General features: G+C 41.8%; 1 protein-coding gene across 1 annotated transcript in view; it reads left to right on the top strand.

Annotated features, from left to right (window-relative positions):
• Positions 1 to 21282, top strand: part of LOC112257617 (amyloid protein-binding protein 2) — a 28971-nt gene extending 7689 nt beyond the window's left edge. Inside the window, exons 3-13 of the mRNA XM_024431321.2 lie at positions 6579 to 6730; positions 6813 to 6936; positions 7050 to 7218; positions 7322 to 7411; positions 7575 to 7642; positions 7737 to 7842; positions 8414 to 8538; positions 19210 to 19295; positions 19570 to 19760; positions 20035 to 20200; positions 20324 to 21282. Of these exons, the coding sequence (XP_024287089.1) occupies positions 6579 to 6730; positions 6813 to 6936; positions 7050 to 7218; positions 7322 to 7411; positions 7575 to 7642; positions 7737 to 7842; positions 8414 to 8538; positions 19210 to 19295; positions 19570 to 19760; positions 20035 to 20200; positions 20324 to 20580 (1534 nt within the window). The 3' untranslated portion in view covers positions 20581 to 21282. The remainder of the gene's footprint in view (positions 1 to 6578; positions 6731 to 6812; positions 6937 to 7049; positions 7219 to 7321; positions 7412 to 7574; positions 7643 to 7736; positions 7843 to 8413; positions 8539 to 19209; positions 19296 to 19569; positions 19761 to 20034; positions 20201 to 20323) is intronic.
• The last annotated feature ends 5405 nt before the right edge of the window (positions 21283 to 26687 follow it).

Raw genomic sequence — 26687 nt, 5'->3', positions numbered from 1 at the left:
AAGAAATATTCTTGAAATAAATGTAAAAATGATTTATTGTTTTGTTGACGTGAATCCAAGTTCAGTTTTGAAATCCATTGGCGTAGGGTTAGCTGGATGTTTCTAACTGGTCTTGGAACTGTGACAACGGACATCCTCTCCCCGCTTAGCTCAATGGGATATGTAGTGATATGATTTTGTCAACACAGTCTTGTACCTTTATTTTTTCTAAACTGCTGATTTATATCAGACTTTATTAATATAACGAGTAATCCAGGAATGTCAGGTTAATTGACACGCAAAAATAGCGACTCTACAGAGCACAATGACTACAATGAATGGATAAATTACTTCTGGACATGGAGCCGAGGAGCTCCTCCTCACCACGCAATAGGAATCTGACCCCACAATTACGTGAAATGAAAGGGATCTGACAAGAGCCTTAAGCCAATGTTAAATGCCCTTGTCACACATTGACAGATGAGCCTTTATGCTGCTGTTCTCATGTACAGTTGAAGTCGGACGTTTACATACACTTAGGTTGGAGTCATTAAAACTAGTTTTTCTACCACTCCACAAATTTCTTGTTAACAAACTATAGTTTTGGCAAGTTGGACATGGACAAGTTAGACATGTACTTTGTGCATGACACAAGTCATTTCTCCAACAATTGTTTACAGACAGATTATTTAACTTAATTCACTGTATCACAATTCCAGTGGGTCAGAAGTTTACATACACTAAGTTGACTGTGCCTTTAAACACATAATTTGAGTCAATTGTAGGTGTACCTGTGGATGTATTTCAAGGCGTACCTTCAAACTCAGTGCCTCTTTGCTTGACATCATGGGAAAATCAAAAGAAATCAGCCAATATCTCAGAAAAAAAATTGTAGACCTCCACAAGTCTGATTCATCCTTGGGGGCAATTTCCAAATGCCTGAAGGTACAATGTTTGCCTGTACAAACAATAGTACGCAAGTATAAACACCATGGAATCACGCAGCCATCATACTGCTCAGGAAGGAGACGAGTTGTGTCTCCTAGAGATGCACTTACTTTGGTGCGAGAATTGCAAATCAATCCCAGAACAACAGCAAAGGACCTTGTGAAGATGCATGGAAATGGAAATGTACATAGGACTCGTTTTACTGTGGATACAGATACTTATGTCGACACAACCTGGCAGCTCAGCAAGGAAGAAGCCACTGCTCTAAAACCACCATAATAAAGCCAGACTACAGTTCGCAACTGCACATGGGGACAAAGATCGTACTTTTGGGAGAAATGTCCTCTTGTCTGATGAAACAAAAATGGAACTGTTTGGCCATAATGACCATTGTTATGTTTGGAGGAAAAGGGGGAGGCTTGCAAGGCGAAGAACACCATGCCAACCGTGAAGCACGTTGGTGGCAGCATCTTGTTGTGGGGGTGCTTTGCTGCAGGAGGAACTGGTGCACTTCACAACATAGATGGCATCATGAGGAGGGAAAGTTATGTGGATACATTACAGCAACATCTCAAGACATCAGTCAGGAAGTTAAAGCTTGGTTGCAAATGGGTTTTCCAAATGGACAATGCAAAAGAGCAGAAAAACCAAAACAAATATGGTGATTTAGGTAGTTGGTTGGATGGGCTATTTACAGATGGGCTGTGTACAGCTGCAGTGATTCGGTAAGCTGCTCTGACAGCTGACGCTTAAAGTTAGTGAGGGTGATATAAGTCTCCTACTTCAGTGATCTTTGCAATTCATTCCATTCATTGGCAGCAGAGAACTGGGAGGAAAGGTGGCCAAAATGGGTGTTGGCTTTGGGGATGACCAGTGAAATATACCTGCTGGAGCGCGTGCTATGGGTGAGTGTTGCTATGGTGACCAGTGAGCTGAGATAAGGCGGAGCTATACCTAGCAAAGACTTATCGATGACCTGGAGCCAGTGGGTTTGGCAACGAATATGTAGTGAGGACCAACCAACGAGAGCATACAGGTCACAATGGTGGGTAGTATATGGGGCTTTGTGACAAAACGGATGGCACTGTTATAGACTGCATCCAATTGGCTGAGTATAATGTTGGAGGCTAATTTGTAAATGACACCGCCAAAGTCAAGGATTGGTAGGAAAGTCAGTTTTACGAGGGTATGTTTGGCAGCATGAGTGAAGGAGGCTTTGTTGCAAAATTGGAAGCCGATTCTAGATTTAACTTTGGATTGGATATGCTTAATGTGAGTCTGGAAGGGGAGTTTACAGTCTATCCAGACACCTAGGTATTTGTGGTTGTCCACATATTCTAATTCAGAACCGTCCAGAGTAGAGGTCGGCCGATTAATTGGAATGGCCGATTAATTAGGGCCGATTTGAAGTCTTCATAACAATCGGTAATCATCATTTTTGGACACTGATCATGGCCAATTACATTGCACTCCACGAGGAGACTGCGAGACAGGCTGACTACCTGTTATGCAAGTGCAGCGAGGAGCCAAGGTAAGGTGCTAGCTAGCATTAAACGTATCTTATACAAAACAATCAATCTTAACATAATCACTTGTTAACTACACATGGTTGATGATATTACTAGTTTATCTAGCTTGTCCTGCGTTGCATATAATCGATGCTGTGCCTGTTAATTTATCATTGAATTACAGCCTACTTCTCCAAACGGGTGATTTAAGAAGCGCATTTGCGAAAAAAGCACTATCGTTGCACCAATGTGTACCTAACCATAAACATCAACGCCTTTCTTAAAATGAATACACAAGTATATATTTTTAAAGCTGCATATTTAGTTAATATTGCCTGCTAACATGAATTTCTTTTAACCTCTCTAGGGTACGTGGGACGCTAACGTCTCACCTGACCAACATCCAGTGGAAGTGCAGGGCGCCAAATTCAAACAACAGAAATCTCATAATTAAATTCCTCATTCCTCACATGTATTATACACTATTTTAAAGATAAACTTGTTGTTAATCCCACCACAGTGTCCGATTTCAAAAAGGCTTTACGACAAAAGCATACCATGTGATTATGTTAGGTCAGTACCTAGTCACAAAAAAACACAGCAATTTTTCCAGCCAAAGAGAGGAGTCACAAAAAGCAGAAATAGAGATAAAATGAATCACTGACCTTTTGATCTTCATCAGATGGCACTCATAGGACTTAATGTTACACAATACATGTATGTTTTGTTCGATAAAGTTCATATTTATATCCAAAAATCTCTGTTTACATTGGCGTGTTATGTTTTGCCTCCAAAACATCTGGTGAAAGTGCAGAGAGCTACGTCAATTTACAGAAATACTCATCAATAATGTGGATGAAAATACAACTTATGCATGGAATTAAAGATATACTTCTCCTTAATGCAACCACTGTGTCAGATTTCAAAAAAGCTTTACGGAAAAAGCACACTGGAATAGTCTGAGTACAGGGAACGGAGCTAACTCTCACGGGCGCGCGCCTGACTGAGCACATGACTCAATCAGCTCTCATTCTCTCCCACTTCACAGTAGAAGCCTGAAACAAGATTCTAAAGACTGTTGAGGTCTAGTGGAAACCTTAGGAAGTACAATATGACCCCACAGACACTGTGTATTGGATAGGCTAAGACTTGAAAACCTACAAACCTCAGATTTCCCACTTCCTGGTTGGATTTTTTAAATCTTTTTTTTCTTGGGTTTTTGCCAGCCATATGAGTTCTGTTATACTCACAGACATCATTCAAACAGTTTTTAGAAACTTCTGAGTGTTTTCTATCCAAATCTACTAATACTATGCATATCCTAGCATCTTGGCCTGAGCAGCAGGCAGTTTACTCTGGGCACGCTTTTCATCCGGATGTGAAAATACTGCCCCCTACCCCAAAGAAGTTAACTAGGGAAATTGTGTCACTTCTCTTGTGTTCTGTGCAACAGAGTCAGGGTATATGCAGCAGTTTGGGCAGCCTGGCTCGTTGCTTCAAGCTTTGCGCTGTTTATGACTTCAAGCCTATCAACTCCCGAGATTAGGCTGGCAATACTAAAGTACCTCCAATAGTCAAAGTATATGAAATACAAATGGTATAGAGAGAAATAGTCCTATAATAACCACAACCTAAAACTTCATACCTGGGAATATTGAAGACTCATTTTAAAAGGAGCCACCAGCTTTCATATGTTCTCATGTTCTGAGCCAGGAACTTAAGCGTTAGCTTTTTTACATGGCACGTAATTGCGGTTTTACTTTCTTCTCCAACACTTTGTTTTTGCATTATTTAAACCAAATTGAACATGTTTCATTATTTATTTGAGACTAAATTGATTTTATTGATGTATTATATTAAGTTAAAACAAGTGTTCATTGTTCATTCAGTATTATTGTAATTGTCATTATTACAAATATATATAAAAACAATTGGCAGATTAATCGGTATCTGCTTTTTTAAGTCCTCCGATAATCGGTAACGGAGTTAAAAAATCATAATCGGTCGACCTCTAGTCCAGAGTAGTGATGTGATCTTAGAATTCCTCACAATCAAATGTCGACCGCATTATCTACCAAGAGAATTCTCTTCAATTATAATCGCAGCCGCATATATCCCCCCCCCAAGCAGACACATCGACGGCCCTGAACAAACTTTATTTGACTCTATGTAAACTGGAAACCACATATCCTGAGGCTGCATTCATTGTAGGTGGGGATTTTAACAAGGCATGCTTCAAGTGGGCCACCATTGTTCCTGTTCCCAAGAAAGCTAAGGTAACTGAGCTAAACGACTACCGCCCCGTAGCACTCACTTCCGTCATCATGAAGTGCTTTGAGAGACTAGTCAAGGACCATATCACCTCCACCCTACCTGACACCCTAGACCCACTCCAATTTGCTTACCGCCCCAATAGGTCCACAGACGACGCAATCGCAACCACACTGCACACTGCACTAACCCATCTAGACAAGAGGAATACCTATACGAGAATGCTGTTCATCAACTACAGCTCAGCATTTAACACCATAGTACCCTCCAAACCTGTCATCAAGCTTGAGACCCTGGGTCTCGACCCTGCTCTGTGCAACTGGGTACTGGACTTCCTGACGGGCTGCCCCCAGGTAGTGAGGGTAGGTAACAACATCTCCACCCCGCTGATCTTCAACACTGGGGCCCCACAAGGGTGCGTTCTGAGCCCTCTCCTGTACTCCCTGTTCACCCACGACTGCGTGACCATGCACGCATCCAACTCAATCATCAAGTTTGCAGACGACACTACAGTGGTAGGCTTGATTACCAACAACGACGAGATGGCCTACAGGGGGGAGGTGAGGGCCCTCGGAGTGTTGTGTCAGGAAAATAACCTCACACTCAACGTCAACAAAACAAAGGAGATGATCGTAGACTTCAGGAAACAGCAGAGGGAGCACCCCCCTATCCACATTGACGGGACAGTAGTGGAGAGGGTAGTAAGTTTTTTTTAAATTTCCTCGGTGTACACATCCCGGACAAACTGAATTGGTCCACCCACACAGACAGCATGAGGCTCAGGAGGCTAAAGAAATTTGGCGTGTCACCAAAAGCACTCACAAACTTCTACAGATGCACAATCGATAGCATCCTGTCGGGCTGTATCACTGCCTGGTACGGCAACTGCTCCGCCCACAACCGTAAGGCTCTCCAGAGGGTAGTGAGGTCTGCACAACGCGTCACCGGGGGCAAACTACCTGCCTTCCGGGATACCTACACCACCCGATGTCACAGGAAGGCCATAAAGATCATCAAGGACAACAACCACCCGGGCCACTGCCTGTTCACCCCGCTATCATCCAGAAGGCGAGGTCAGTACAGGTGCATCAAAGCAGGGACCGAGAGACTGAAAAACAGCTTCTATCTCAAGGCCATCAGACTGTTAAACAGCCACCACTAACATTGAGTGGCTGCTGCCAACAGACTGACTCAACTCCAGCCACTTTAATAATGGAAACATTGATGTAAAAATGTATCACTAGCCACTTTAAACAATGCCACTTAATATAATGTTTACATACCCTACATTACTTATCTCATATGTATATACTGTACTCTATACCATCTACTGCATCTTGCCTAGGCTGTTCTGTACCATCACTCATTCATATATTTATATGTACATATTCTTCATTCCTTTACACTTGTGTATAAGGTAGTTGTTGTGAAATTGTTAGGTTAGATTACTCGTTGGTTATTACTGCATTGTCAGAACTAGATGCACAAGCATTTCGCTACACTTGCATTAACATCTTCTAACCATGTGTATGTGACAAATAGAATTTGATTTGATTTGCTGGGCGGGCAGGGAAGGTGAGGGCAGCGATCGGTTGAAGAGCATGCATTTAGTTTTATTAGCATTTAAGAGCAGGCCACAGAAGAAGTGTTGAATGGCGTTGAAGCTCGTTTGGAAGTTTGTTTACACAGTGTCCAGAGAAGGGCCAAATGTATACAGAATGGTGTCGTCTGCATAGTGGTGTCGAGATTCAATGTCAGGATTTGTGAAAAACTGAGTTTAAATGCATTTGGTTAAGGTGTAAGTAAACTTCCGACTTCAACTGTATGTTTGTATCACGTCTTTATGCCCTGTCTTTGTGTGTGTGCCTGCAGACACCTCCTGCACCACTGCTTCCAGGCCCTGATGGATCATGGGGTGAAAGTCGCCTCCGTCCTGGCCAACTCCTTCAGCCGTCGCTGCTCCTACATTGCAGAGTCTGATGCCCATGTGAAAGTGAAGGCCATTCACTTTGGCTTTGTTTTAGGTAGGCCCCTGCACCCATCAACTTTCCTCACTTTTCTTCAACTTTTGTGTCTGGTTGTACTAATGTTGACCCTGTCCTGTAGGTGGCTTTCTGTCTGACGCAGGCTGGTATGGTGATGCAGAGAATGTGTTTCTGGCATGTCTGCAGCTGTGCACACTGCATGATGAGGTTCTGCACTGGTACCGTGCTGTGGAGTGCTGTGTCAGGTAAGTTGGTCCCAGAGAGTTAGTATATTCTGTTCTGATTCTAGTTCTAGGGCTGGTAACTCCTAGTTTATTTTTGCCCACAAAAGCTTGCTAGACTCAACACTTTCTCTTAGGTTGCTTCATGTCCGGAATGGCAACTGCAAGTACCATCTTGGTGAAGAGACTGTCAAGTTGGCCCAGCTGTACATGGACAAACTGGCCAAACATGGTCATCAGGCCAACAAAGCTGCACTCTATGGAGAGCTGTGTGCTCTGCTCTTTGCTAAGAGCCTTTATGATGAGGTATTTTGCGTTAAAGAGATACTTTATATCAAGTGGTGGTTAGATTTTTTTGGTGTTCTGGTTTTTCCTGTAGATATCATCACCTATATCATGTCTTGTGCAGGCCTACAGGTGGTGCATAGAGGCAATGAAAGAGATCACAGTGGGTTTGCCTGTTAAGGTTGTGGTAGATGTCCTAAGACAGGCTTCCAAGGTATGAGTGCTCCCTTTTCCTGTGTTAGACTATGAATGGATAAACAAATACTTTTTGAGATGTTCCCATATGGTCACATTAGCCACTGTAATACTGTATTAGTCATTTATGCTGCTTCAGACTAGTTGGCACTTAGCGTGGTTTCATGTGTTTGGACCTACAGGCCTGTGTAGTAAAGAGGGAGTTCAGGAAGGCAGAGCATCTGATAAAGCATGCTGTTTTCCTGGCACGGTAGGTTAGTTTCACAACACTGTGTGTTGTAAAATGTATAAGCTAGTATTTGTCTGTCTCCTTCACTAATGTCTGTTTCCTTATTGTTTTGCAGTGAGCATTTTGGACACAAGCATCCCAAGTATTCAGACACTCTCCTTGATTATGGTTTTTATTTGCTGAATGTGGATAACATCTGCCAATCAGTTGCAATATACCAGGTGAGAGAGTTGGTCTGAGATGTACAGTTGAAGTCAGAAGTTTACACACACTTGGGTTGGAATTAAAACTCGTTTTTCAACCACTCCACAAGTTTCTTGTTAATAAACTATATCGTTTTGGCAAGTCGGTTAGGACATCTACTTTGTGAATAACACAAGTCATTTCTCCAACAATTGTTTGCAGAGATTATTTCACTTCTTGTGGGAAGCTTGTGGAAGACTACCTGAAACGTTTGACCCAAGTTAAACAATTTAAAGGCAATGCTACCAAATACTAATTGAGTGTATGTAAACGTCTGACCCACTGGGAATGTGATGAAAGAAATAAAAGCTGAAATAAATCATTCTCTCTACTATTATTCTGACATTTCACATTCTTAAAATAAAGTGGTGATCCTAACTGACCTAAAACAGGGAATTGTTATGAGGAATAAATGTCAGAAATGGTGAAAAACTGAGTTTAAATGTATTTGGCTAAGATGTATGTGAACTTCTGACTTCAACTGTAGATAGACAGCAGAGAGGGGAGGTGTATCAAATGTGTGATATTGAAACTGTGTTAATATTGCAGACGGCTCTAGATATCCGGCAGTCGGTTTTCGGGGGAAAGAATATCCATGTGGCCACAGCACACGAGGACCTGGCATACTCCTCCTATGTGCATCTGTACAGCTCTGGCAAATTTGACAATGCACTGTGAGTAATCGTTTTGTCACCATTGAGACTGACTTATCAACGACCCAAGCCCATCTCAGCTAATCCCTACCATTGTGACGCAGAGTTGTCATAATGCTTTAGCAAATGTGCAATATATCAGGGGCGTCGGTAGACACAATATAAGTCACCTAATTTATGTCCCTTTAACTGCCGTAATGCCTCTACTGATTTTACAGCTATTGCATGCAGTAATCATGTGCCTTTGAACCAGATTTATACTGTTAGCATTAAGCCGGTGAGCCCTAGGAGGAAGTCCACTGTGTGAATCGCACCCTGCACTAACACAAAGAACTTGAGCACATCTACTGCTGCTAAGCTTCCCAGTAAAGCAATAAAGCAAGCAAGCATCCTAGAAGAAAAGTGCTCAAAATAGCCCACGTAAACATATGTATCTTAGAAAACAAGGTTCATGAAATCAATCATTTGCTAGAAACGGATGACATTCATATTCTGACTATTTCTGAAACTCACTTAGATAATACCTTTGATACAGTTGAAGCAGTACAAGGTTATAACATTTACAGAAAATATAGAAATGCCAATGGTGGAAGTGTTGTTGTTTATGTTCAGAACCACATTCCTGTAAATATTAGAGAGGATCTCATGTTAAATACTGTTGAAGTAATATGGCTACAGGTTCATCTGCCTTACTTAAAGCCCATTCTAGTGTGAATCTGCTATAGATCACCAAGTGCAAACAATCAGTATCTGGATAACGTGTGAAAAGCTTGATAATGTATGTGATATCAACAGAGGTATATTTTCTGGGTGATTTTAAATATTGGTTTTCATCAAGCTGCCCACTCAAGAAAAAGCTTTACACTGTAACCAGTGCCTGCAACCTACCAGGGTAGTTACAAACAGCACAGGAATGAAATCATCAATATGTATTGATTACATCTTTACTAATGCTGGAGATTTTTGCTTGAAAGCAGTATCCAGATCCATCGGATGTAGTGATCACAATATAGTAGCCATATCTAGGAAAACCAAAGTTCCAAAGGCTGGTCCTAATATTGTGTATAAGAGGTGATTCATATGTTATGGATGTAAATGTTATGGATGTAAAGAAGATGTTGGTCCGTGGTGTGTAATGAGTAGAAAACCGACAATGCACTTGACATATGAAATTGCTTATTCAAGTTAATAATAAGCATGCACCCATTAAGAAATTGACTGTGAAAACTGTTAAATCCCTGTGGATTGATGATGAATGGAAAAATTGTATGGTTGAGAGGGATGAGGCAAAAGGAATGGCAAATAAGTCTGGCTGCACAACCGATTGTCAAACTAATTGCAGATTGAGAAGTCATGTGACTAAACTGAATAAAAAAGAAACTACACTATGAAACAAAGATAAATTAAATAAAGAATGATTTGCTAAGGATTTGCACATTTTTTTTCAATTATCTCCTAAAATGACATACCCAAATCTAACTGCCTGGAGCTCAGGACCTGAAGCAAGAATATGCATATTCTTGATACCATTTGAAAGGAAACACTTTTAAGGAAATTTGAGGAAATGTGAAATGAATGTAGAAGAATATAACACATTAGATCTATTAAAAGATAATACAAAGATAAAAAAACATGTTGTTTTGTTATTTTTCAGCCCAAGCATAATTTAGGTTTTGGACTCTAGATGGCAGCAGTGTGTGTGCAAAGTTTTAGACTGATCCAATGAACCATTTATTTCTGTTCCAAATTTTGTATCAAGACTGCCTATTTGGTTTATTAATACATTTTCAAGTTCATAACTGTGCACTCTCCTCAAACGATAGCATGGTATTATTTCACTGTAATAGCTACTATAAATCGGACAGTGCAGTTAGATTAACAAGAATTTAAGCTTTCTGCCGATATCAGATATGTCCATGTCCTGGGAAATGTTCTTGTTACTTACAACCTCATGCTAATCGCAATAGCCTACGTTAGCTCAACTGTCCCGAGGTCGGGATACCAATCCTGTAGAGGTTAAATTACATTTTGGGGTGGGAAAAGGCAAACTCACCTCCATCATTCTTTTAATCAGATGGCTCATTCATCACAAAACCAACTGATATTGCCAACTACTTTAATGTTGAAAAGATGGCGCTGGAGAAGAAGGCTGACATTTTACGTGTTCCTATCCAATTGTGTTTTTTGTTTGTTTCTTTGTGTTTAGCTTATTTTTTTACTTATTTTGTACATAATATTGCTGCTACTGTCTCTGATGACTCAAAATAACTTCTGGACACCAGAACTGCGATTACTCACCACGAACAGACAGAATCCTTTATTTCCTTTAAATAGCCCGGCGTGAATGACGTACTGCTTTCCCGGGAACAGGCCCAGATCCCTGTCATTTGCGTGAAGAGAAAAAGGGGCTAGAGGGCAGGCTGCCTTCTGAGAATTCGTAGACGATCGAATAAACCCCCACTGCCTTCCATTCTGCTAGCAAACGTGCAATCTTTGGGAAAATAAAATCGATGACCTATGCGGAAGATTAAACTATCAAAGGGACATTCAAAACTGTAATATTTTATTCTTCACGGAGTCGCAGCTGAACGACGACATTATCAACTTACAGCTGGCTGGTTATACACTGTATCAGCAGGATAGAACAGCGGCGTCTGATAAGACAAGGGGCGGTGGACTATGGATTTTTGTAAATAACAGCTGGTGCACAATATCTAAGGAGTCTCAAGGTTTTGCTCGCCTGAGTTAGTGTGGTCTACAGCTTATCATGAGATACTCTATCTACAGTGGTTGCTCCACTACAAGTTTTGCAATGATGCTGTGGGATTTAGAGGTAATCTGTGGTTTAGTACGGTACCCTGTGTCACCACTTCATTGCTCCAGACCAGTGCAAGGGGGAGTTAGAGCACTGATTATGCTTTTGGGTCCTACTGTGTATCTAACTGACAATGAATGGGTGACATAAACCTAAATAGAAACTGATAATTGTGCACTTTTGTTTTTACTTCATTATTATTTACTAAAACTGTTACACTAAGGTTTTTATTGTGTTAGGAATATTTTGCTCTTACTGTAGTACTGTAGCCCACTTCCGACCGGTCGTGTTGTACTGCGCCTGGGTGGCACAATGTTCTGTGTTGCTACAGATGCTGGTTCAATACCCGTGCCGGCCTTGACTGGGAGACCCATGAGATGACTAGGTTTTTAGTTTCTCTCCCTCTAAAAACAGAAATAATATTAAATAACAAACTGGCTTTACTTACAAATTAGTAACAATGTCTCACCCCATGTTGAAGAATGGCCTTTTCTCACTCATTTTATGTTATTTGAAAACGAAATCATCTCCAAAATATTTTTTAAAACAAAGCAATTTATTATTATTAATTTAGAATTATATTAAATCTCCTTGGATATTCTCACAGATATATTATTAACCATGTTATTAGCAGGACTATATACAGTGCCTTGCGAAAGTATTCGGCCGCCTTGAACTTTGCGACCTTTTGCCAAATTTCAGGCTTCAAACATAAAGATATAAAACTGTATTTTTTTGTGAAGATTCAACAAGTGGGACACAATCATGAAGTGGAACGACATTTATTGGATATTTCAAACTTTTTTAACAAATCAAAAACTGAAAAATTGGGCGTGCAAAATTATTCAGCCCCTTTACTTTCAGTGCAGCAAACTCTCTCCAGAAGTTCAGTGAGGATCTCTGAATGATCCAATGTTGACCTAAATGACTAATGATGATAAATACAATCCACCTGTGTGTAATCAAGTCTCCGTATAAATGCACCTGCACTGTGATAGTCTCAGAGGTCCGTTAAAAGCGCAGAGAGCATCATGAAGAACAAGGAACACACCAGGCAGGTCCGAGATACTGTTGTGAAGAAGTTTAAAGCCGGATTTGGATACGAAAAGATTTCCCAAGCTTTAAACATCCCAAGGAGCACTGTGCAAGCGATAATATTGAAATGGAAGGAGTATCAGACCACTGCAAATCTACCAAGACCTGGTCGTCCCTCTAAACTTTCAGCTCATACAAGGAGAAGACTGATCACTCTGGATGAACTGCAGAGATCTACAGCTGAGGTGAGCGACTCTGTCCATAGGACAACAATCAGTCGTATATTGCACAAATCTGGCCTTTATGGAAGAGTGGCAAGAAGAAAGCCATTTCTTAAAGATATCCATAAAAAGTGTAATTTAAAGTTTGCCACAAGCCACCTGGGAGACACACCAAACATGTGGAAGAAGGTGCTTTGGTCAGATGAAACCAAAATGGAACTTTTTGGCAACAATGCAAAACGTTATGTTTGGCGTAAAAGCAACACAGCTCATCACCCTGAACACACCATCCCCACTGTCAAACATGGTGGTGGCAGCATCATGGTTTGGGCCTGCTTTTCTTCAGCAGGGACAGGGAAGATGGTTAAAATTGATGGGAAGATGGATGGAGCCAAATACAGGACCATTCTGGAAGAAAACCTGATGGAGTCTGCAAAAGACCTGAGACTGGGATGGAGATTTATTTGTCTTCCAACAAGACAATGATCCAAAACATAAAGCAAAATCTACAATGGAATGGTTCAAAAATAAACTTATCCAGGTGTTAGAATGGCCAAGTCAAAGTCCAGACCTGAATCCAATTGAGAATCTGTGGAAAGAACTGAAAACTGCTGTTCATAAATGCTCTCCATCCAACTTCACTGAGCTCGAGCTGTTTTGCAAGGAGGAATGGGAAATAATTTCAGTCTCTCGATGTGCAAAACTGATAGAGACATACCCCAAGCGACTTACAGCTGTAATCACAGCAAAAGGTGACGCTTACAAAGTATTAACTTAAGGGGGCTGAATAATTTTGCACGCCCAATTTTTCAGTTTTTGATTTGTTAAAAAAGTTTGAAATATCCAATAAATGTCGTTCCACTTCATGATTGTGTCCCACTTGTTGTTGATTCTTCACAAAAAAATACAGTTTTATATCTTTAAGTTTGAAGCCTGAAATGTGGCAAAAGGTCGCAAAGTTCAAGGGGGCCGAATACTTTCGCAAGGCACTGTATATTGGTCATGGCTCCTGAGTGACACACAATAGGATTGCCTTGCAGTTCTCCAGCTGTATCCACTGAAAGCACGCGAGGTTCAAGGCACGAGGGCAGGGGGCATGGGATGGGCCACAGAGCCGTGCACAGAAGACAGACCTAGCCAATGGGGAAGGGAGGATGGGGGTGGACCCCCACCCCTCCACACTCTATAGAGCAACACTTTTTAAGGGGCATTGCACTAATAATGGCGCTGACTAGGGAAAGGTTCTCGCTGTTTTAGCAGGTAGCTGGACAATATATTTGCATAGATGGAGGGTAGAGGGAGAATTCTATCGTCAAATGTATTTCTAAGTTAACTTAGAACCTAAGTATTAATATTATTTATGTATCACATCCGACCGTGATTGGGAGTCCCATAGGGCTGCGCACAATTGGCCCAGTGTTTCTCTCCCTCTAAAAACTGAAAAATGTTTTGGCCTTTATTCAGATTACAATCGCTCAGTATTGTTTTTTTGAAAGCTAAATAACCTCCAAAATATCGTTATATATTATCAAGTTGATGGCACAGTCATATAGCGGGCACCTACATAAAGCCGAGTGACTGGATCCAAATAAATACGTACCAACATTCTTTCTGATCGTCTTTTAATAAAGAAATGTTTTAGTTAAACTGACCCGGACACCATGTACGGTATTATAATAGCCCATATGTTATTAGCAGGCTATTAGTAGGACAATATACATTTAACAACACCTCTCTGTATTTTGATACTTTGTGGATGGGGCCTCCAGAGTGGCACAGTGCAAAATGCATTGCTACAGATGCAGGTTCGATACCCGTGCCGGCCACCCCCGGGAGACCCACGAGGCGGCTTTTATTTTTAATTTAGAATCCTTCAATCCTCAGGTTTTCTTGGAATAGAAACACTATAATATTAATCAAACAATTAATATCGTCTACCCAGAGATTTTCCATCTGTATTTTTCGTAGCTGTCTACATACCACCACAGACTGACGCTGGCACTAAGACTGCACTCATTGAGCTGTATTCCGCCATAAAAGCAAACAGGAAAATGCTCACCCGGAGGCGGCGCTCCTAGAGGCCGGGGAAAGGAATGCAGGGAAACTTAAATCAGTCTTACTAAATTTCTATCAGTATATTAAATATGCAACAAGAAGAAAAAAAACTCTAGACCACCTTTACTCCACACACAGAGACGCATACTAAGCTCGCCCTCCATTTGGCATAATTCTGCTTACAACCAAAAATGAAAGCAGGATGTACCAGTGACTCGGTCAGATGAAGCAGATGCTAAGCTACATGACTGTTTTGCTAGCACAGCCTGGAATATGTTCCGGAATTCCTCCCAATGGCATTGAGGAGTACACCATATTAGTCATTGGCTTCATCAATAAATGCATTGATGACGTTGTCCCCACAGTGACCATACGTACATACCCGAACCAGAAGCCATGGATTACAGGCAACATCCACACTGAGCTGAAGTCTAGAGCTACCGCTTTCAAGTAGCGGGACTCTAACCCGGAAGCTTATAAGAAATCCCTTTATGCCCTCTGACGAACCATCAAACGGGTAAAGCGCCAATACAGGACTAAGATTGAATCGTACTACACCGCCTCTGACGCTCGTCGGTTGTGGCAGAGCTTGCAAACCATTAGACTACAAAGGGAAGCACAGCCGAGAGCTGCCCAGTGACACAAGCCTACCAGACGAGCTAAACTACTTCTATGCTCGCTTCGAGTCAAATAACACTGAAACATGCATGCGAGCACTAGCTGTTCCGGAAGACTGTGATCATGCTCTCCGCAGCCAATGTGAGTAAGACCTTTAGCCAGGTCAAAATTCAGATGAATTACCAGGATGTGTACTGCAAGCATTCGCTGACCAACTGGCAAGTGTCTTCACTGACATTTTCAACCTGTCCGAGTCTGTAATCCCAACATGTTTTATGCTGACCACCATAGTCCCTGTGCCCAAAAACACTAAGGTAACCTGCCTAAATGACTACCGACTCTTAGCACTCACATTTGTAGTCATGAAGTGCTTTGAAAGGCTGGTCATGGCTCACATCACCATTATCCAAGAAACCCTAGACCCACTCTAATTTGCTTACTGCCCTAACAGATCCACAGATGATGCCATCTCTATTGCACTGCCCTTTCCCACCTGGACAAAAGGAACACCTATGTGAGAATGCTATTCATTGACTACAGCTCAGCGTTCAACACCCTAGTGCCCTCAAAGCTCATCAATAAGCTAAGGACCCTGGGACTAAAGACCTCCCTCTGCAACTGGATCCTGGACTTCCTGACGGGCCGCCCCCCAGGTGGTAAGGGTAGGTACCAACACCTTCGCCACGCTGATCCTCAACACAGGGACCCCTCGGGCGCGTGCTCAGTCCCCTCCTGTACTCTCTGTTCACTCATGACTGCACGGCGAGGCATGACTCCAACACCATCATTAAGTTTGCAGATGACACAACAGTGGTAGGCCTGATCAACAGGCTTGATCAACAGCCTATAGGGAGGAGGTCAGAGACCTGGCTGTGTGGTGCCAGGACAACAAACTCTCAATGTGATCAAGACAAAGGAAATGATTGTGGACTACAGGAAAATGAGGACTGAGCACGCCCCCATTCTCATCGATGGGGCAGGTTGAGAGCTTCAAGTTCCTTGGTGTCCACATCACCAACATACTAACATGGTCCAAGCACACCAAGACAGTCGGGAAGAGGGCACAACAAAACCTTTTCCCCCTCAGGAGACTGAAAAGATTTGGCATGGGTCCTCAGATCCTCAAAAGATTCTACAGCTGCACCAACGAGAGCATCCTGGTTGGACTGGTTGCATCACTGCCTGGTATGGCAACTGCTCGGCCTCCGACCGCAAGGCACTACAGAGTGTAGTGCGTACGGCCCAGTACATCACTGGGGCAAAGCTTCCTGCCATCCAGGACCTCTTTACCAGGCGGTGTCAGAGGAAGGCCCTAAAAGTTGTCATAGACTGCTCTCTCCCGCTACCACACGTCAAGCGGTACCAGAGCGCCAGGTCTAGGTCCAGGAGGCTTCTAAACAGCTTCTACCCCCAAGCTATAAGACTCCCTGACCATTTGCATTGTCCCCTCTCTTTTACACCGCTGCTACTTTGTTATTATTTATGCATGGTCGCTTTAATAACTCTACCTACAAGTACATATTACCTCGACTAACCGGTGCCCATTGACTCTGTGTCGGTACCCCCTGTAAATAGCCTCGCTATTGTTATTTTACTACTGCCTTTTAATTAATTGTTACTTTGATTTCTTATTCATTTCTTTTTTTTTAAACTGCATTATTGGTAAGTAAGCATTTAATTTCACAGTGACTAATTAAAATTGTGACTAATTAATGTGACTAATTCAAATTTGATTAGATTTTTTTAATTTGGCAAGATTCGCAAACTTAGGCATGACATGCCAGCAACAAATGCTGACACTATATATTCAAGTCGATCTGACCAAATTATGACAGACGAGCATCGTAATTTTGAATTCTGTGAAGTTAGTGTGGAAGAGGTGAAAAAATGATTGTTGTCTATCAACAATGACAAGCCACCGGGGTCAGACAACTTGGATGGAAAATTACTGAGGATAATAGCGAATGATATTGCCACTCCTATTTGCCATATTTTCAATTTAAGCCTACTAGAAAGTGTGTGCACCCAGGCTTGGAGGGAAGCAAAAGTAATTCCGCTAAGTCCCCTTTACCAACCCTTAGTAAGCTTTTGGAAAAAATTGTGTTTGACCAGACAATGCTTGTACAGTAAACAAATTGATAACAAACTTTCAGCATACATATAGAGAAGGACATTCAACAAGCACAGCACTTACACAAATGGCTGATGATTGGCTTAGAGAAATTGATGATAAAAAGATTGTGGGGGCTGTTTTGTTAAACTTCAGTGCAGCTTTTGACGTGATCGATCAATGTCTGTTGCTGGCAAAACGTATGTGTTATGGCTTTACACCCCCTGCTATATTGTGGATAAAGAGTTAAGCCAGAGTGTCTATATATGCAGATGACTCAACACTACATGTCAGCTACTACAGCGACTGCAATGACTAAAAGACTTAACAAAGAGTCACAGTTAGAGTGGGTGGCAAGGAATAAGTTAGTCCTAAATATTTCAAAAACTAAAAGCATTGTATTTGGGACAAATCATTCACTAAACCCTAAACCTCAACTAAATCTTGTAATAAATGATGTGGAAATAAAGCAATTTGAGGTGACTAAACTGCTTGGAGTTACCCTGGACTGTAAACTGTCATGGTCAAACATATTAATATCACAGTCGCTAAGATGGGGAGAAGGGTGTCCTTATAATAAAGTGCTTTTCTGCATTCTTAACAGCACTATCAACAAGGCAGGTCCTACAGGCACTAGTTGTCACACCTGGACTATTCTTCAGTCGTGTTGTCAGGTGCCACAAAACAGGACTTAGGAAAATTGCAGTTGGTTCAGAACAGGGCAGCACGGCTGGCCCTTGGATGTACACAGAGAGCTAATATTAATAATATACACGTCAATCTCTACTGGCTCAAAGTGGAGGAGATTGACTTTCACTTTTACTTGTATTTAAGAGGTGTTGAATGCACCGAGCTGGCAGTTTGAACTACTGGCGCACAGCTCGGACACCCATGCATACCCCACAAGACATGCCACAAGAGGTCTCTTCACAGTCCCCAAGTCCATAACAGACTATGGAAGGCGCACGGTATTACATAGAGCCATGACTACATGGAACTCTATTCCACATCAAGGAACTCTATTCCACATCAAGTAACTCATGGAAGCAGTAAAATTAGATTTAAAAAAACAGATTATAAAAAACACCTTATGGAACAGCGGGGACCTTGAAGCAACACAAACAGACACAGACACACGATACATACACATGGATTTAGTACTGTAGATATGTGGTAGTGATGGAGTAGGGGCCTGAGGGCACACAGTGTGTTGTGAAATCTGTGAATGCATTGTAATGTTTTTCAAATGGAATATACTGCCTTAATTTTGCTGTACCCCAGGAAGAGTAGCTGCTGCTTTGGCAGCAGCTAATGGGGATCCATTATAAATACAAATTCCACAGGGCTCGGCAGTATACCATATTTTACTATATACACCGGTATTGATGCACGGACTGGTTTGGATTTTTACTTTACCTTGTATAATGGTATTTTAATGTTTGATTTGTTAAGTGTGTAAATGCCACTCTGCCCCGTGTAATGTCCATTTTTATAGTTTATTCTGTTTGCTTCTTGAGTTGTCTCTCCCTCATTCCACACACACCAAGCCCCACCCCCATCATACCCTACTCATAAAGCATATTTAGAACTTTAATTCAAAAAAAATGTGAACAATATTGTGCTGATATTTAGGCCATGTCGCTCAGCCCTATGTCACCATCTCTTATGACCTTAAATTTAGACCAAGGTACTTGGTTTCCATTCATGTTATGTACTCTTACTTGTATTCCAACCTCTGAAGTTCTTGCAGGCCATGTTTGTGCTTTAGCTTCTGATGTAACTGTGTCGCTGAGTACAATCTGTTCCCCTGCTGTGCCCTCTGGGTATTTTGTGTACAGATTCCATGCAGAGCGGGCCATAGACATTATCACTCACATTCTCCCGGAGGATCATCTGCTGCTGGCCTCCTCCAAAAGAGTCAAAGGTAAAAACGGCTTTCACAACTATCTGTGTACTCCTGTTCCCCGGCCTCTGTGATGGGCACATGGATGTCTGTGAATCTCACGGGTATCCAATACGTTCCACTGCGGTAGAGTAAATTAATGTAGAGGATTTGTTTTATCATGGAGGTGATGAGAGGTCTGTAATTTGGAGAATAAATAGATTGGATCAGTAGATATCTTTCATTTCCTAACTAACTTGTTCAGATGACCATCTGACTCTGTTCTCTTTCTGACTGTGTTGTGCTGTTCCCTCAGCTCTGATCCTGGAGGAGATTGCTATTGACTGCCACAACAAGGAGACAGAGGAGAGGCTGCTCCAGGATGCCCATGACCTCCACCTCTCCTCTCTCCAGCTGGCCAAGAAAGCCTTTGGGGAGTTCAATGTTCAGACAGCGAAGCACTATGGCAACCTGGGCCGCCTCTACCAGTCCATGAGGAAGTTCAAGGTCAGATCATCCCTCCCTTTCATCCAAGTGTCTGTAGAAAACATGCAGTGGTTGACATCTGACATACTGTCATCCTATGCTCTGTCTGGTAAACTTCCATCCAAATCTTCTCCACAGTGTTTACCAACCCTGTGATTTCACTTTGATAGCAGGAAGTGAATCCTCTTTCTAAGGAGGCTTAAATGTCACAGGGGCTCTGGGGTTTTATGGTAGTTGAAAATGCAGACCCCAAGGCTGTGGATGACTGAAGTCTCACTTACCCTGTTTGTTTCAGGAGGCAGAGGAGATGCACATCAAGGCCATCCAGATCAAGGAGCAGCTTCTGGGTCAGGAGGACTATGAGGTGGCTCTGTCTGTGGGCCACCTAGCCTCTCTCTACAACTACGACATGAACCAGTATGAAGATGCAGAGAGGCTTTACCTGCGCTCCATTGCTATCGGTCAGTCTTCAGGCTAGATTGGGGTCTATTCTTCCCTTGTGTACTCTTCTTTTTTGTAATCTATTCTTCCTCATTCTACTATTCCATATTCTTACTTGTGTGTGTGTGTTTCCCCCCCTGCAGGTAAAAAGCTGTTTGGGGAGGGCTACAGTGGACTGGAATACGACTACAGGGGCCTAATTAAACTTTACAACTCTGTGGGGAACTATGAGAAAGTCTTTGAGTACCACAATATTTTATCCAATTGGAACCGGCTGAGGGACCGGCAGTTTGCTGTGGCTGATGCCTTAGAGGACGTAAACACCAGTCCCCAGGCCACCGGGGAGGTGGTGCAGTCCTTCCTACTGTCACAGAACAATGGGGCTGGCCCACCTGCTTAGGCTCACCACACAGACACACACATGCCCACATACTGATAGAAACGCTAAAGGTGTTCACGGCTCACTTACATTTGTTGAACACACCCTCTCCACATCAAGCTATATGGTTGGCTATGGGAAAATGCACTATCGCCTGTGGAATGCATATAATCTAGTGTTTTTGTCCTCACTTTTGCGCCCAACGGGGGCATTGTCCTGTGATCAAACCGGTATTGAACATTTGATGGAAGGAACCTCTTGCCATCCACTTCGCATCACCTAACATCGCTTTCATCACCTTCAGTCTTCTGTAAGAGGAATTGAGAAAAGGGGGTAAAATAAAACAACGACATCATAGTGTGTTCTAGCTCTAGAATAGGAATTGGTTTGTTTTCGGCTTCATTTTTGGTCAGCGCTTGCCCTTTGTTGACCATTGGGATGTCCCCTACAAGCATGGATGGAGCACCTTTTTACTTTGGCTAATTATAAAGAGCAAGTTACTTCTTGTGGGTGGAATCCTTATTTTATTGTTCTAATGTCATGAGGGAGTTTACAAAAGAGTTTTCATCCATGGACCAAATCTTCAGTTTCCTTTTTGCAACACCTGTTTTTGTCTCCATCTAAAGACGTTGGCGCAGTCTTTATGCTTGTGCTTAAAGGTTGTCCATGATTTGATGAATTTGAAATGCACCAGTGTGTGTATTAAATTTGACCACAATTGTGCTCAGTAGATTTGTTGTTGTTGCACTTACGTGTAGTTTATTTGAAAGTGTACGTGGGTACTTTCTTTTTTAGGAATTAAAATGACAAGTATTTCTAAAGAATTTCATATATCTAAACCAAAAACAGGTGAGCTTAAACCTGCTATTCAGATGACTCCCTCCCTGTGTTCCAGTGCAAACGCCCAGACGGAGGTCCTCTAACATCGTTCCCAGGCTATTGTGCATATAAGCCTGGTAAATCGATTCAAAGTTGGCCTTAGTGGGAGTGACCATACGGAGGAAAGTATTTGTCATTTAATTTTAGCGAATCACACAACTGCGAGGCATGGCTCTGTGCTTGTGGTATGCTAGTGTACGGGGGAGTGTTAGGGGGGAGGTTGTGGGAGATGATTGGTTGTTAGATTAAGCCTATGCTTCAGGAGTTTCTCCCGGGCATTCTGTACTGGCTAACAAAGGTCAAGTTTGACCCGTTGGACTACCAGACTCTTCGGGCATTTGGGCTGAAGTGTCTGGGAACGAGATTAGGGGTCCTCAAACACACCATTAACAATAGAATAGGCCTTGTTTTCATTTTAGAAACCATTTGCCTAGTGAAGGATTACCTATTCCAAAGTAATGTAGTAAGTACCCCATTGTGTGTCGACTAGGTCAATGGAAATTATTGCCTTGTTTTTGAACAAATGCATGTCTGTCTAATGGATGTTATTGTTACATGTGCTGTTATGTTTCAACTGAAGTCCAAGCCTTCGCCTTAAAGGACGATCAGCCAAAGGTGCTCTTGTTCTGGTTCTTAGCATGCTTGCTTTCCAAATACCCACACTGGAGAGAGACAGGAAGGTCATATGTTTGACCTGACACACTACCGTTCAAAAGTTTGGGGTCACTTAGAAATGTCCTTGTTTTTGAAAGAAAAGCAAAAAAAAATGTCAGTTAAAATGACATCAAATTGATCAGAAATAGTGTCGACATTGTTAATGTTGTAAATTACTATTGTAGTGGGAAACGACTGATTTTTTATGGAATATCTACATAGGCGTACAGAGGCCCATTATCAGCAACCATCACTCCTGTGTTCCAATGGCACGTTGTGTTAGCTTATCCAAGTTGATCATTTTAAAAGGTTAATTGATCATTAGAAAACCCTTTTGCAATTATGTTAGTACAGCTAAAAACTTGTCTCAACAGTGAAGAGGTGACTCTGGGATGCTGGCCTTCTAGGCAGAGTAGCTCTGTCCAGTGTCTGTGTTCTTTTGCCCATCTTAATCTTTTCTTTTTATTGGCCAATCTGAGAAGGCTTTTTCTTTGCAACTCGGCATCCGAGTCGCCTCTTCACTGTTGACGTTGAGACTGGTGTTTTGCGGGTACTATTTAATGAAGCTGCCAGTTGAGGACTTGTGAGGCGTCTGATTCTCAAACTAGCCACTCTAATGTACTTGTCCTCTTGCTCAGTTGTGCACTGGGGCCCCACACTCCTCTTTCTATTCTGGTTAGAACCAGTTTGTGCTGTTCAGTTTCTTGGCAATGTCTCCCATGGAATAGTCTTCATTTTTCAGAATAAGAATAGACTGACGCGTTTCAGAAGAAAAGTCTTTGTTTCTGGACATTTCGAGTCTGTAATCAAACCCACAAATGCTGACGCTCCAGATACTCAACTAGTCTAAAGAAGGCCAGTTTTATTGCTTCTTTAATCAGAACAACAGTTTTCAGCTGTGCTAACATAATTGCAAAAGGGTTTTTTAACACAGGAGTGATGGTTGCTGATAATGGGCCTCTGTACGCCTATGTAGATATTCCATTAAAAATCTGCCGTTTATAGCTACAATAGTCATTTACAACATTAACAATGTCTACACTGTATTTCTGATCAATTTGATGGTATTTTAATGGACAAAAATTGTGCTTTTCTTTCAAAAGCAAGGACTTTTCTAAGTGACCCCATACTTGTGAACGGTAGTGTGTATACACTATAAATACAAAAGTATGTGGACACCCCTTCAAATTAGGGAATTCAGTTATTTCATGTATGAAATCGAGCACACTGCCATGCAATCTCCATAGACAAACATTGGCAATAGAATGGCCTGTACTAAGAGCTCAGTGACTTTCAACTTGGCACCGTCGTAGGATGCCACGTTTCCAACAAGTCAGTTCGTCAAATTTCTGCCCTGCTAGAGCTGCAATGTCCACTGTAAGTGCTGTTATTGTGAAGTGGAAACGTCTAGGAGTAACAACGGCTCAGCCGCGAAGTGGTAGTCCACGCAAGCTTACAGAACAGGACCACAGAGTGCTGAAGCGAGTAAAAATCGTGTGTCATCAGTTGCAACACTCACTACCAAGTTCCAAACTGCCTCTGGAAGCAACGTCAGCTCAAGAAGTGTTTGTCGGGAGCTTCATTAAATGGGTTTCATGGCCGAGCAGCCGCACACAAGCCTAAGATCACCATGCACAATGCCATGCGGCTGCTGGAGTGGTATAAAGCTCGTCGCCATTGGACTCTGGAGCAGTGGAAACACGTTCCCTGAAGTGATGAATCACGCTTCACCATCTGGCAGTCCAACTGACCAATCTGGGTTTGGCGGATGCCAGTATAACCCTACCTGCCCGAATGCATAGTGCCAACTGTAAAGTTTGATGGAGGAGGAATAATGGTCTGGGGCTGTTTTTCATGGTTCAGGCTAGGCCTCTTAGTTCTAGTGAAGGGAAATCTTAATGCTACAGCATACAATTACATTATCGACGATTCTGTGCTTCCAACTTTGTGGCAACAGTTTTGGGAAGGCCCTTTTCTTTTTCAGCATGACAATGTCACTGTGCATAAAGTGAGGTCCATACAGAAATGGTTTGTAGAGATCTGTGTGGAAGAACCTGACTGGCCTGCACAGAGTCCTGACCTAGACCCCATCGAACACCGTTGGGATGAATTAGAACGATGACTGTGAACCAGGCCTATTCGTCCAACATAAGTTCCCGACCTTACTAATGCTCTTGTGGATGAATGGAAGCAAGTCCCTGCAACAATGTTTCAACATCTAGTAGAAAGCCTTCCTAGAAGCGTGGAGGCTGTTATAGCAGCAAAGGGGGGACCAACTCCATATTAATGCCCAAGATTTGTAGTTGTTTGACGAGCTAATTCATGTTGTCCTCAAATCAAGGACACCCAGTCTTTCTGAGTGAAGACCACTAGCCCCATTTGTCAGCCAGCTTTCCTCAACAGCTTTGTTATGAAAAGTATTGAACCATGGGCGATGCATGAGGATGAACCGAGTTACAAAGATGAACACTGCAGAACAAGGGACAGACAGATTAGCTACAAAGTCATAATCTGAACAAGTGAAGCAAATAGACATTGTTGTTATCTTGATTTCTAACCCTTTCACCCCCAAGTGTTTTGCCTGTGTAAATCTGACAATTGAAAGTGTTGATTTAAGAAATTAGATGTTGAAAGAGGTGATCCACCTTGTAATCGGAGGTTGTGGTCCATCCTGGCTGCTATATGGCTGTCTGTATGTCCTTAGTTTTGTTTACAAGGCTCTAATTGTTTCTTGTGAATGTTACTGGAAGGGATCCTTAAAAAATCATATGGTATTTGTGATTGCAGCACACACCCTATCCTTTCTGTCAATGTCCGCAAGACTGCAGTAAGATTAATTGACGGTGTCTCTGGAAGCAGACGGCTCTTAAATCAGGAGTTTCATCTTGGTTTGTTATAGGTGGAACAACTGTTGAGTTTCTCTTCAAGACAAGTTTGCCACTGGAACTGGAGCAAGTACAGCCCATTTAAGCTTTTTATTTTGTTTTTATACATGTGCTGTCTATATTCTCACATGCATTGCAATACGCCAGCCTTTTTTTACGGCACATTTATTTCCACACTAACATTTTAACCATTGCTCACTCTGAAACTCTCCTGTATATGGAAGGTTGTCCAATTCTACAAGTATAAATATGGGCAAGTTTCATAGACCTACATTAAGGCCACTCTTGGACTAAAGTTTTGATTAAGGTTATGATGAGATGGCTAAACTTCATTTTAAGAGGCTTGCATCACCTGTATTTAATCCATAGTTAACTATGTTCTTGAAATCACATTTAAAGGTCGTGATTATTAACAGAGAATTTGTCCAACTCCTGCAATAATTTAATCTTGGTCTGTGAAACTGTTCCTACATGTGTTAAGAGTATAAGTACTGTGCGTCTGTGTTACAAGTGTAGACACATTGAGTTTAGGTATGACCCTGAGAGAAGTATCTGGCAGGATTTGCAGAACTAGATTGCCGATATTCCATGCATGCATTATCAGAGTTTAAGGAACTGTGGTGTGCGTTGAAGTGATCTTTTGATATGTATTCATTGCATACTGGTTGTATTGCTGCCTGCTACAAAGGTGTGTATACAGTCCTCTAGTTAAGAGTGGTCTTAGTGGTTGTTCCTCATGCTGTCCATGTCTACCCAGAAAGGTAAATGAAATTATTGTAATGTGTGTACTGAAAACATGAAAATAGTTGTCATTTTATGTATTCTCTCCATTATTTGAATGCCTTCTGCAGTACCTCCAAATCCATTTTTGACAGTTAGCAACAGTGGGTCAGCCCATTATTCGGTAATGGGATGGGTTCTTAAAATGAAATCGCACAAAAAAAAATATTACATGAGGGCTTTCAAGCATCTTCTTTTGCTTCATGTCAACACTGTAGCTACCATGTTTTTGTACATTAACATTTTACATTGGAAATATTGTTCTCTTCAAAGCTCAGAAAATATGAATATTAAAATGTCTAAAAATTAAAGACGTATTAGTGCAGAGCGATGAAACAATTTGTTTCATTATTACACAACTAATTGACAGACGTCGGTTCAATTACTTGGAATTCCATGTAGTAGTTTTTTTTAAGCGCGCCGTTTCTCTAGAGATAATTCACTAGAGAAATGAAATCAAGAACTATATGGGACGCTTCGCTGAAGGGATTTGTAGTTTTTCATTAAGCAAATGTTCAAACTATTTCAGCACAGAAATATTGTAATTAGCTACAATGACCATAATCCATTGCGTATATTTGCCTGCTTAGATACACTTTTACCAAAGACCGTAGAGTATGTTTAGGAACTGTGCTTACATGCTTACGCATACACCGCAGCTTGCAAGGGGAATGTACACAACACAACGATGAGAGAGGGGGATGGAGACAGTTCGTGAAGTATGCCTTTTATCTACTTTCAAAAACGAGAAATGATTGTCGGACATCTCTGCTGCAGATTTAGGTAGGCTAGCCTACCTAAATAGGATTACTAAAGACAATACAGTATGGGGAGAACAGAGATAAAGTTAGATGGTTTGGCTGGCTACTACTACCTGCAAACAACCTGGTCTCGGAGCATTTCGTATTATTCTGTACGAAAATACGAACT

This window comes from Oncorhynchus tshawytscha, linkage group LG09 (assembly GCF_018296145.1).
Source record: "Oncorhynchus tshawytscha isolate Ot180627B linkage group LG09, Otsh_v2.0, whole genome shotgun sequence".
NCBI classification, from domain to species: Eukaryota; Metazoa; Chordata; class Actinopteri; order Salmoniformes; family Salmonidae; genus Oncorhynchus; species Oncorhynchus tshawytscha.
The sequence above is the reverse complement of the archived record's forward strand: the minus strand, read 5'-3'. Positions and strand labels throughout refer to the sequence as shown.